The 12,070-nt window shown below is 53.1% G+C and overlaps 1 protein-coding gene across 2 annotated transcripts in view; it reads left to right on the top strand.

Annotated features, from left to right (window-relative positions):
- The window catches only part of PLXNC1 (plexin C1), a 157,414-nt gene that overhangs the window by 92,124 nt on the left and 53,220 nt on the right, over positions 1–12,070 (top strand). For both annotated transcript variants that reach the window (XM_062203121.1, XM_062203120.1), the window contains exons 11-15: positions 1,518–1,697; positions 4,312–4,399; positions 6,999–7,202; positions 7,326–7,511; positions 9,837–9,939. In XM_062203121.1, the coding sequence (XP_062059105.1) occupies positions 1,518–1,697; positions 4,312–4,399; positions 6,999–7,202; positions 7,326–7,511; positions 9,837–9,939 (761 nt within the window). The remainder of the gene's footprint in view (positions 1–1,517; positions 1,698–4,311; positions 4,400–6,998; positions 7,203–7,325; positions 7,512–9,836; positions 9,940–12,070) is intronic.

Raw genomic sequence — 12,070 nt, 5'->3', positions numbered from 1 at the left:
TACGGCAAGATGGTGAAGTTAGACACCTGTGTAGTCGCTGAAAGGCAATCAGCCCCACGGGAAAATATGTCGTTTCTTAGAGCATACCCTGTTTCTGACTCTTTATGCTCTCATTTCAATTCCAAATATGTCTTGCGATAGCGTGGTTATTAAATTAAATGACTGGGAGACCTTTCCCCGTGGAGCATTTCAGTAACCACATCTGTGTGGTGAACCCAAGTTCATGAGCAGCCAACATGAAGCCCAGCTAATCCTCCACCTGAGCCCATGCCCTAATCCCACACTCTTAATATGCTACTTTAAAAAAAAAATCATTTTGAAGAAAAAACAATACAAGTCTAGTAGCGGGCCGACCTACATTTCCACCTCTCTGGTTCCAAGTTGGAATTTTAATGACCACGCAACTCCCTAGAATTGAAAATTCTTGAAAATGCATGCGCAAGTGTGCGGGTGAAGGGCTGGAAGTGCCAACTGACTCAAATGCTGTTGTGTCTGCGCAATGCTAAGGTTCCCCGTAGCATGAGTGTTAATAATCCTGCATGGAGCCTAGCGGGAGTAGTGATGGACTCTCACAGGGTGGACAGGTTGCCGCGTGGTGCGCAGGTGCAGCCCGCTTCGCCTGTGTGCTTGCCGGGGTCTTTGTAGACGCCACGCCCAGAGGCAGCTGTGGGTCGCAGAGAGACCGCCGCGGGCAGCTTTGTTTTCCCTCCTTCTGAGCACCAGGAGCACCCAGAACGGTCCCGGCTAATCCCCACTCTGGAGGCTCCACAGGAGGCAGCGGGCCTCGGTGCGGATCGATTTGGAGACCCCTTGGGCTCTTGTTGGCACTGCTCCCTAACCAGCAGTGTTCCGATTTCTGTCTGGTGTCGTCTGTGTTTTGTCCCAGTGCTTGTCTGGGATGGCTTTTTTTAAAAATGATTATTTTTTGAACATTTCGAAGCTACCCATGAGATGAGAGTGGTAAACCTCTCCGCCTCCCGCCTCTCTGTACCTATGCCCGGCTCTGAAATGGATCAACAGTTTATCGGTGGGATTTCATCTATCTCATCCTCTTCGGGGGTGGGCGCAGCAAGGTGAGAGGGGCTGGCTGGAGTGACTTGAAAGCACACCCCAGACACCCATCCTTTGACTCTCACAAGTGTGTACGTCTAACCGACGAGAGCAGTGCCATCGTCATTGTCAACACCAGCATTAACCGTAATTCCTTAATGTCATTTAACACCCAGGCCACGTCCCACTGTCTATCGGGGCTGCCTAGAGCGCTTGGTACTTCTCCTTCCTTTTCCACTTCCAAGGGGGATGCAAAGAAAAAGAGAAAAATGCCCAGGAGAACGAGTTCCCCACCCCAGAGGAGACCAAATCAGGTCCGCGGCCCCTGGTTAACCAGCAGTTGCCTGCAGCTCCGCTGATCGACCAGGAAGTGCTGTAGTTCAAGTGGAAGTCGTAGGCTGCAGCCTTGGGAAATCAACTGTGCCGAGTGTCTGTGCCGCGTACAAATCTTCCCTACCTCTTTCTAGGATCCGGGTGAGCCATGTGCTAAATGACACCCATATGAAATTCTCACTTCCGTCAAGCCGGAAAGAGATGAAGCACGTGTGTATCCAGTTCGATGGTGGGAACTGCTCTCCGGTGGGACCCCTGTCCTACATCGCCCTCCCGCACTGTTCCCTGCTATTTCCTGCCACCACCTGGATCAGGTACTTCCACGTTCGCAGCATTTCTCTCCCACTGTGGTTAAGAGACCTGTGCACATGGTTGTGGACTTCCCGGAGACCAATCCAGAGTGAGCGTCTTATGTAAGCGCGTCTCCCAGAATCCCCCTAAGGATTCTTTGCTGGCAGAATGCGTGCCTGTCGAGCCAGATGCTTCGCCCGAGCACGGCCAACACTATCAGCATAGCCTGTTTTCCTCTTAGCCGTGGCTACCAGGAAGCTCACGGCTCAAATGTTCCCACAACCTTGGTAACTATTAGCCTGGTTTCTAATACACATCGATCGCCCTGCCTACCACGTGTCCCTTGTGAGCCTGATGAAAGGCCTCTTCCTTCTGTCTTTATAACCTCTATGGTAAGCAGGTGCATTTCACAGCTGCTTCCTAAGCGAGGGCTGGAGATTCCAAAAGAAATTCCCCCAGAGAAATCCAACTTTTAAAAAATCTCTCCCTAGCTAATTTAAATTCACATTCAGATTTTGTCCTTGAACCCCATTTTCTTCACCTAACACAGTATGAAGCGAATTTCCAAAACACTCTCACCTAAAGCTACAAAGCCCTGTTTAGAGAAAGAAAAAAAGAAAACGGAGCAAAATCCCTTATGATCTTCCAATCTGTAAGATGAAGCGAGAGGTGACCGTTGTCGTTGGCTGGGACTGCCATACAGAGCACCACAGACTGGGCCCCTTCCACAACGGAAGTGGACTTCCTCCTAGGAACCCGGAAGGCACAGTCAAGGTGGTGGCAGGGTGGTTTCTTTAGAGGCCTCTGGGCCTGGCTCGTAGATGGCTGTCCCCTCCCTGTGTCCTTACATCGGAATTCTTTCTCAGGAGGGCCCCGGCCCACCATCCTCACTTCACCTTAGTCACCTCTTTAAAGTCCCTGTCTCCAGCCGGCGCCATGGCTCAACAGGCTAATCCTCTGCCTTGCGGCGCCGGCACACCGGGTTCTAGTCCCGGTTGGGGCACCGGATTCTATCCAGGTTGCCCCTCTTCCAGGCCAGCTCTCTGCTATGGCCTGGGAAGGCAGTGGAGGATGGCCCAGGTCCTTGGGCGCTGCACCCCATGGGAGACCAGGAGAAGCACCTGGCTCCTGGCTCTGGATCAGCACGATGAGCCGGCCGCAGCAGCCATTGGAGGGTGAACCAACGGCAAAAAAGGAAGACCTTTCTCTCTCTCTCTCTCTCTCTCTCTCTCTCACTATCCACTCTGCTTGTCCAAAAATAAATAAATAAAGTCCCTGTCTCCAACTACAGTCCCCATCTGAATTACTGGAGGACTGGAGAGGAGGGCCTCCGCATACAAATATTGCAGGTGCACAGTTCAGTTCAGCCCGTGACAGTAGCGTCAGGAAAACTGAAATCTCAAAACCAAGGCTCTCGCATGCCACTGCCTCCACTCTGGGGCTAACTCTGTCCTATAAATGAAGTCAGACGTTGGTGCGGCACTCGCTGCGTGTCTGGTGTGTTCCATCTGTGGACTGGGTCTGCTCTCATGGCAAGCCCAAGGGCTCCACGCTGGGCTGTCCCTTTGGTAGAGGAGGGAACAGAGGCCCAGAGAAGGTTCAGACAGGCTGCCCCAGGTGTGAGGCAGTGTGGCGCGAGGTGTCATGGCCTGAGCCAGCACCACAGTGCCCTGCTTTGTTACGACCTCAGAGGCTCTTTACTGTGACGTTCTGAGCCTTGGGCGTTGTGCTCGGAGCAAGAATGTGGCCTTGCAGTCTGGCCATCAGCAGGACAACTTGGCTTGGTTTTCTAGTGAAGTCCACAGCTTGGCAGGAGGCCGGCTCGGCCCTGCTCCCTTGCAGCTGGGGGGTGGGGGTGGCGAGTGTCCAATGCCCTACGCCTTTTCTCTCTGCCCTACACGATTCACCTGCTCGTGCCTACCTCCTGGTCTCGTCATCAAGGGACTGGCCAGCCCTTGGACCTGACATGCCTGGGCCCCTGTCCCCTAGAACGAATGACCTCCGTGATCAGGGTACAAGCAAAGCCAGAGCTATGGACAGCTGTTAATGTCACAGCCAAGGACCACTGTGGCGTATGTGATGGGGAGCCAAGAGGACCGGAAGCCGCTTGGCCACATTTTGGAGGGAGAAATGCAGCTGTCATTAGTTTACCAAATAGGAATTTAAACCTTTAATGTCATTCATAATTTCACCTTATCTAACGTGTTCCCTGTCTCCCTAAATAAACTGTAATTGGTAGGTTGGGTGTTTGATTTTGAAAATGGTTAGATTGAAGAATCTTCATATAGATTAAACAGCAATCAAACAAAATTCTGTTTATTGACACCTTTTCAAGGTGCAGGTGATGATCTGATTATATGTGGCAAAACAGCCCAGATGTTAAAGAGTGCAGGCATTTAAAGTAAGATCTGACCTTAACTTTTATATTTATATGTCTTAAAAATCATGATTTTGCAGCCAGGATCCTTCAAAGACTTGTAAAATTGTCCTATGTTTGAAATTACAATCAGTTCATCTTCTCTCAAACCCTTCTGAGTTTAACATTAAATGCAAATCAGTTGATAGCTTGGTTCCAAAATGCAAAATGCCTGTGTGTTTACTGTGAAGCTCTTACTGATCTTTTTTTTTTCCTTGCAGTGGTGGTCAAAATATCACCATCATGGGCAGAAATTTTGATGTCATTGACAACTTAATCATTTCTCATGAGTTAAAAGGGAACATAAGTGTAAGTCTTCGACTGCTTTGTGTTAATAGTGATTCTCAGGGATGATGTGTTTATCGCACGAAACCATTTTGGGGGCTGTTTCTTATTTCTTTGATATTATAATCGTTTGCCTGTTGCATGATGGATGAGTAAGACCTTACACTTATACTTGAATCCTGCAAGCTGTGGCACAGAGGAAAGAGAGCTGAACTTGGCATGATAAGAGAGGCCATCTTTTCCTTCTGTGGCTTTTGGCTGGTTTCTAATCGCCTGTGCCTAGGAGTCTGTTGTAAGATGGTTTTGTGCAGGGCTGCGGTGTGAGGTCAAGAAGGTTGCATTGCTATGCCAAGCAGTGTGTGTGTGTGTGTGTGTGTGTGTGGCTCCCAGCCGCCAGGTTAGGTGACTTGTTCAAGGCCCAGAAATCTTGCCACAGACCTTGTCTTCTCCTGTCATTGCCCCGTGGACCCCATCTGTTGGGCCTCCTCTGTTTTGGTCTCCCCGCAGTGGAAACTGTGTTAGGCTCTGGCTCCTGCCTGCAGCTCCCCACTCTCATCAGTGGCTCATGATGAGCTTGGGAGCCTCCAACGGAAGCTGCTGATGCCAGGAGTCAGAGGCGGGAAGAGGGACTTCAGTTATAGGTTGGGGCCCCCGAGCGCACTTCTAAACCCTTCCTGTATGTCTTCCTCATTCTTTCTTCCCCTTTCCTTGATGAGCGCTGTGAGAGGAGCAGCCCTGCCTGACCACTTCCTGCCAGGCCAGCAGATCTCAGCGTGGCCACAGACCTGTCCCTGCCTGGGACCAGTGTGGGTTTGGGCCTGGGTAACCGGATGCCTGCCAATGAATGCGTCAGCCTCACGGCTTCGTCCTACACACGCTAGCCTCCTGACGCCCTTTCGGAGCTGGTGCCCAGCCTCATGCAGTGCCGTATCCCCATGCTGCACACTTGGATGACTGTGGAATGACCCTGTGTTCAGAGGCATTGTCAGTGGCCTTACTCTCCTTCTCAGATGCTACTCCCGGGTCAAGTAGAATTTATGGAGCACCCACTGTGAACAAAATAGTTTGCCAGGGGCCAGCATTGTGGCATAGCAGGTAAAGCCATTGCCTGCAATGCTGGCATCCTATATGGGCACCAGGTTGTGTCCCGGCTGCTCCACTTCCGATCCAGCTCTCTGCTAATGGCCTGGGAAAAGCAGCAGAAGTTTGCCTAAGTCCTTGGGCCCCTGCACCCATACCGGAGACCCAGAAGACGCTGCTGGCTCCTGGCTTCAGCCTGGCCCAGCGCTGGCCATTTATGGCCACCTGGGGAGTGAACCAGTGGATGGGAGATATCTCTCTCTCTCTCTCTCTCTCTCTCTCCGTAACTCTGATTTTCAAAAGAAATAATAAATGTCAGTGTTGGCCTCCTGTGCCAGGTGGGCTTGAGAGGCTGGCCGGCCCCCTACTGAGCTCCTCCCTGGACAGATCTGGAGTGGTGGGCAGTGCTGAGGCTTGTCTGCATGGGGAGATCATTCAAGGAGAAGTGGGGCAACATGGCTGGAGTGAGAGCACCAAGGAAGGAGAAAAGAACGCTTAGGCTGGGATCAGGCAGAAGAAAGAGAGCAGGGTGGCCACGGGAGGTGGCTGCTTGGAAAACCCACGAAGTGCATTTTGGGTGGTAGGAGTTGGTCACTGGTGTGAAAGTGTAGTGCCTTGGGGAGAAGGGGGCTGGGGGTTGCTGAGCCGTGATCTTTCTAGAAGGCATCCTTGTGAAAGCCAGCCTGCAGGCACGATGGCCTTGGAGGACCGGCGTGGTTTCCACCCTGGTGGCAGCCACAGCGTCGGAAGCGCCAGGGTGGAGAGCAGGTCCTGCTTGTCCCAGCCTCTGCTCCCTGCAGCCTCTCATCTCCCTGCCCCCGCTCCTAGGCAGCGACCTCAGGAAGAAAAGGGCACTTGCTCTTCACGCAGTTGCCCACCTCCCCTCCCAGTGCCCCGTGCACCTACAAATGCTGGTGTATTTGTGGGTTTTTAAAATACACCTGTAGATGAGGCTACATCTTCTGCATCGTTCCCAGTCTCCATGGTCTCCTCTTGGGGGACTCCTTGTCCCTTTCACTTTTGCTTTCTCCTGTTTGCTGTTAACTCCTGAACAGCCTTTCCTCTTTGTGGTCAGTGACTTCTGCCCAAGCCCACAGGAGGTTCCCCAACAGAGGCAGGTCAGGGGCTGGCTCTTCCCTTCCCGTAGCTCCCCAGGTCTCCACCATGCTGGCTCCAGGGACGCAGAGTCCTTTGGGCCAGTGTCTTCCTTTTTCTCTACCTGGCTTGTTCCTGCATAGCTTCTTCTAGGGAAGGACTTGCTGATGGTTTCCATTGTCAATAGCAGCAGCAATAAGAACAGCGTGTGGAGGGCTTACCATGTGCTATTCTGACACTTTCGCATGCGTCATCGCGTGCAGTGTAACCCCCACTCCATGGAGTGAGCCCCTGTCTCATTTCCCGTAAGTTCCATTAGGCCCCTGAGTGGTTAGCGTCGCTATTCCCCTTTTCTAGAAGTCGGGCTGCTCCGGTCTCGTGGCTCTTTAGGAGACTAGAGCCGAGGCGCTTCGGCGAGGTGCTTCAGTGCTCTTAACTGCTCTGCCAGGTCTCGGAGGACTGCGTGACGACTCACTGCAGGTTTTTAGCCCCCAATTTGAAGAGTGCAAAAGCGCGCACGAATGTCACGGTGAAGCTGAGAGTGCAAGACACCTACCTGGACTGTGGGACCTTGCAGTACCTCGAGGACCCCCGATTTACAGGGTACCGAGTGGATTCGGAGGTGGACACAGAACTGGCAGTAAAAATTCAAGTATGTTTCTTTTCTGGGCTGGCGGCGGATGGGGGTGGTCCCGGGCCCCCTGGCCGGGCAAGGTGGGCTCACGCTTGGGCCCTGATGTCTTCTTCTTCTTCGGTTTCTTCTTCTTCTTCACAGAAAGAAAATGACAACTTCAACATTTCTAAGCGAGACATTGAGATTACCCTCTTCCACGGGGAAAACGGGCAGTTGAATTGCAGTTTCGAAAACATTACGAGAAACCAGGATCTCACCACCATTCTTTGCAAAGTCAAAGACATCACTGCCGCGAATAGCATCGCCACCTCGTCCAGGAAAGTTCGCGTAAGTCACGGGCAGTGCCCCTGGCTCACTTCTGCACCGGGGTTTTGGATACTCCTTGGCTAACCCAAGGCAGGATGCGATCTTCCCTGGATGTTTACATCTCCACTTTATTTTATTTATTTATTTATTTGACAGGCAGAGTGGATAGTGAGAGAGAGAGACAGAGAGAAAGGTCTTCCTTTTTGCCGTTGGTTCACCCTCCAATGGCCGCTGCGGCCAGCGCATCACGCTGATCCGAAGCCAGGAGCCAGGTGCTTCTCCTGGTCTCCCATGCGGGTGCAGGGCCCAAGCACTTGGGCCATCCTCCACTGCACTCCCGGGCCATAGCAGAGAGCTGGCCTGGAAGAGGGGCAACCGGGATAGAATCCGGTGCCCCGACTGGGACTAGAACCCGGTGTGCCAGTGCCGCAAGGCGGAGGATTAGCCTGTTAAGCCACGGCGCCGGCCACATCTCCACTTTAAATAGAAGAACGACAAAGCTGGTGCTGCACGCCCACGCATAGCGCCTCCAAACGAACGAGCTGGCAGAATCCACCCGGGCATCTCTTTCCGTGTCGCAGCATTGAACACACCATTGTCTGTGATACCAGTGAGCCTTGATAGCTTTTGTTCTCGCCATACATTGAGCCCGTAGCATCTGCAAGCTCAGGCTGCAGACCCGTTGATGAATGAACTGTCCTTCTGTTCCCAAACGCGGAGGTGACAGGTCTTAGTCAAAGCCCAAAGCGGGAGCCTCGTTCGCACATTCAGGGTAGCATTAGGGTCTGACACCGACCAGATAATCCCGGGGCCGTGGGCTGCTTCTTTCCCACCCCCCTGAAGTCCTGCTTTCTGGATGAATCTTTTCCCGGACACATTAGAAGGACCCATCCCTGGGAAATTTATGTCCCACAATAAAGCTGAGAGACCAGGGAGAAGGGAAACCGATAGGAATGCCCTGCGGGGCTCCACACAGTGTCCATAAAAAATGTTTTACGATCTGGAATCTTAAATAATTGGGTCAAGGACAAGGCAGAAGGAGATCAGACTAGAAGTCACAGCAAACATGTGTTCCTGTCCCAGCTGTAGCAGGGGACAGCTGTGTGACTAGGGGCTTCCTGGAGCTTCACTGGGCCACATGTAGGGACACTGGCGGAGAGAAACGCCAGGGCAGCACGCGGCGGGCTTCGCTTCCATGGCAGCGGCCAAGGGCTAGGGCTCGCGTCCTTCATCTCTCTGGCTCCTGAGGGTCTGTGCTGTGGCGGCAATACAGCAGAGAGCAGCGGAGCCACAAGCCTCACCAGGAAGTTGCTTACCTAAAGAGACTCCTAGTAAAGAAAGGAAGAAAAAAAGTGTGGTAGGAGGTGGTGATGGTTGCGGAGATAAATGGAGCAACATGACGCCCAGGGCCACCTGTTTGATCACAGTGGCCAGAGAACGCCTATGGAGGACCTCCAGGGAGGGAGAAAGTGGAGCGCTGGCCAGGGTAGAAGGTTCTAGGCAAAGCTCACGAAGCAGCAGCCTGCCTGATGTGTCCGTGGTGCCATGGGCAGCCATGGTTCCCAGAAGGAACTGTGCCTTTGTACGTACGTGTCCATCAGTGGCAGAAGAAGGCTGGATGCACAGGTCTGCCGCTTCCAAGTTTCAGGGAACTTTTCTAACGACAAAGAAAGAAAGCTAAGGAGCCAGCACTGTGGTGTAGTAGGCTTAAGCCTCCACCTGCAGCACCGGCATCCCATATGGGCGCCTGTTTGAGTTCCAACTGCTACACTTCCTATCCGGCTCTCTGCTAATGGCCTGGGAAAGCAGTAGAAGATGGCCCAAGTCCTTGGATCGCTGCACCCATATGGGAGACCCAGAAGGAGCTCCTGGCTTTGCTCTGGCCATCGGAGCCATCTGGGGAGTGAACCAGCATATGGAAGATTTCTGTCTCTCCCTCTCTCTGTCAGTAACTCTACCTCTCAAATAAATAGATAAAATCTCAAAGAAAAGCAAGCAAGCAAGCAAGCACGCTAAGCCTGGAAAAGTCCCTCAGAGGTCACTGGGTCAGCACGGCCCACGTGGTTTTGACCACAGGGTGTGTTATTCAAAATAAGCCCGCCCTGACTGTGCAAGGAGAGGAGGAGGCAAGAGTTGGGCTGCTCCCCGCGAAGCAAGGGTGGGGGTGCTGCTCACCCTTGGGCTGCCTCCTCCCGATTGGTCTGAGGCCCTTGGGCTGTTCCTTTCTGTCCCCGAGAGGGGACTGGAACTCAGCTATCTCCCAGAGCTCAGCACATCCTTTTGTATTTGGGCGGAACCCATTGTGGGGGCCCCGGCTCCGTCTGGTGATGCTGTCTGTCCTCGTAGGTCAAGCTGGGGAACCTGGAGCTGTTTGTGGAGCAGGAGTCGGTCCCTTCCACGTGGTATTTTCTGATCGTGCTCCCCGTCTTGCTGGTGATCGTCATTTTTGGTAAGTGCCCTGTGTAGTTTGGCCAAAGGAATTATCCCCAGTGGCCTCTCTCAGGCTCTCTGCTGCCATTGAGTGTGAATGGGGCAGAACTCAGATCAGAACTCTGGGGAAGGCTTAGCGCGCTCTGCACATTTTTAAGGAGGCCTCGTGAATAAAAGAATGCATTTCAAAGATGGGGTCCTGGGGTGTGAGGACCAGACTCCGCTTGGCCTGGGCCACGGCCGCAGATGCCCGCTTAGGTCATTTTCTTAGAATTCCTCTGGGGTTCCAGACTCCCAGGGCTGGGCCCCCCTCCTCCCACCTTCTCCCCTCAGCAGATGCTGCCTCCCACCTCCACCGCAGCCCTGCCTTTCCCGGCAGAACCAGACGTTAGACGTGAAATCGGGGTCACCTGTTGACATGTTCCCAGGCTCTCCAGGGAGCCGAAATCCCCTGCTGATTCCCCTTGACCCATGTGGCCCACTGTTGGGTTTTATTTGTCCACAGGACATTTCTTCAAGCCTGGGAGAAGCTGACAACATTTGAAAATTAGATGATTTACATTAAAAAAAAAAAATCTCTCCACAGTTTGCAAGATTGGGATCCATGAATCCCAGTTTTTCCACAGCGTCATTTTACTGGAGCCGAGAGGCAGCTGCCCTCCCAGATAGGCCGTGTGCTCTTTGGGTGTTCACCACAGTCTCCACCGCTCCCTATTAACTTCTTCCAGACCACTTGATCCATCTGAGTGTCTGGTTCCTGTGGCCATTTGGTTTGCAACCTCTGGTTCTGAGCTGCCTTTCATTTCTGGTTCCCCCCATCCTTCGTTGAAAAAAGAATTCCCTCCACCAACGAATCCGGCCCTGCGTGTCCTTTGATCGGACACAGCCATTCGTGCTGTAACGTTTTGGGCGAATGGAGGCGGATGCTAATGCTTTCTTCCATAGCCTCCTTCTCTCATTCGTTCACTCATTCCTGCATTCGTCTGTCTCTTGTTTACTAAGCATCTGTGATGCTGCTGCTACAGCTGTGCCAGTCTCCGGATCTAGAGATGAGTTAAGGCCCGGCCCTTCCCCTCGCGTTGTTCACAGTCCAGTGAGGGAAAGATTTATGTGTGTAATTAACTGGCTTAATGTGATGAATTCGCTCTGCTGGGACCCCGTTTTGCCCTGCGGATGATCACTTCAGATTTTTTTTTTTTTTATAATGCCCTCCCCCGAGTTGCCCACCCCTGTTGTATATTTGCAGTCCGGAATCGGGCTTGGCGATTCCATCTACTCCCGGCTGCTGTTGGCTCTGAGAAAGGACGCTACCCGCACAGGATAGACCCGCCGGGCTGTTAACGACCTGTGCCAGCCTGGCCGGGAGCCGCGTCCACTTAGGGACGTCCCGGGAAGCTGCCCGCTTCTCCCTGCCTGTCCTCTCCCTCCACTTTGCCCTTGAAGGTGGCTTGGGCTTGGTCTTGACACAGGGCTCTTGGCTGCACTTGGATCTGCAGAGCCCTTTGCCCTCCTGGTCCCCTCCCTGCGGTGACTCCAGGCAGGAGTGTGCGACCCACGCCTGCAGTCGGTCCCAGCTGGCCCGGGGCCTGCCACCTCCGAGATGTCCCCCAGAGACTTCTGCTGTGGAAAAACTCCCTGTGTTATGGCCGCAACCTCCCAGCTTCCTTGGCGTGCGTGAACCAGGGTTGCCCAATGTGCAGCCTGAGCAACCATGGTCCCAGATGACACCCCTGAAAAGGGGGGTCCCAGGGGCAAGGAAGTTTGGGAATCACTGACATCCTACACTTTCCGGGAAGTGCACAGAGCGTGCTGTGTGAACGGGTCCAGTGAAGGACCATAATTTTGTTTCTCCCCGCATCATTTACATGTAAGGTAGCAGAGCCCTTGTGTCGTGTAATCGCTGTTAGAAGAGGGGCAACTCAAGGAGTAATGGTCCTTGGTTGTTGAGTACTTACTTTTCTTAAAGTGTGAGTTCTCTCTGTTTTCTGTAACTGTCTGTCTGCCAGCATCCCGATGAGGCGGGCACTCGGACAGATAAAGCAGCCGCGCACAGAGATGCGAAGAACTTCCCCGGGGGTCACCCAGCTAGCAAATGACAGAGCAGGGACCTGAGCCCAAGCACCAGCGCCATTCCGTGTACTGCCTTGCCA

Source organism: Lepus europaeus, chromosome 10 (genome assembly GCF_033115175.1).
Source record: "Lepus europaeus isolate LE1 chromosome 10, mLepTim1.pri, whole genome shotgun sequence".
NCBI classification, from domain to species: Eukaryota; Metazoa; Chordata; class Mammalia; order Lagomorpha; family Leporidae; genus Lepus; species Lepus europaeus.
This window is presented reverse-complemented; position numbering and strand designations above follow the sequence as displayed.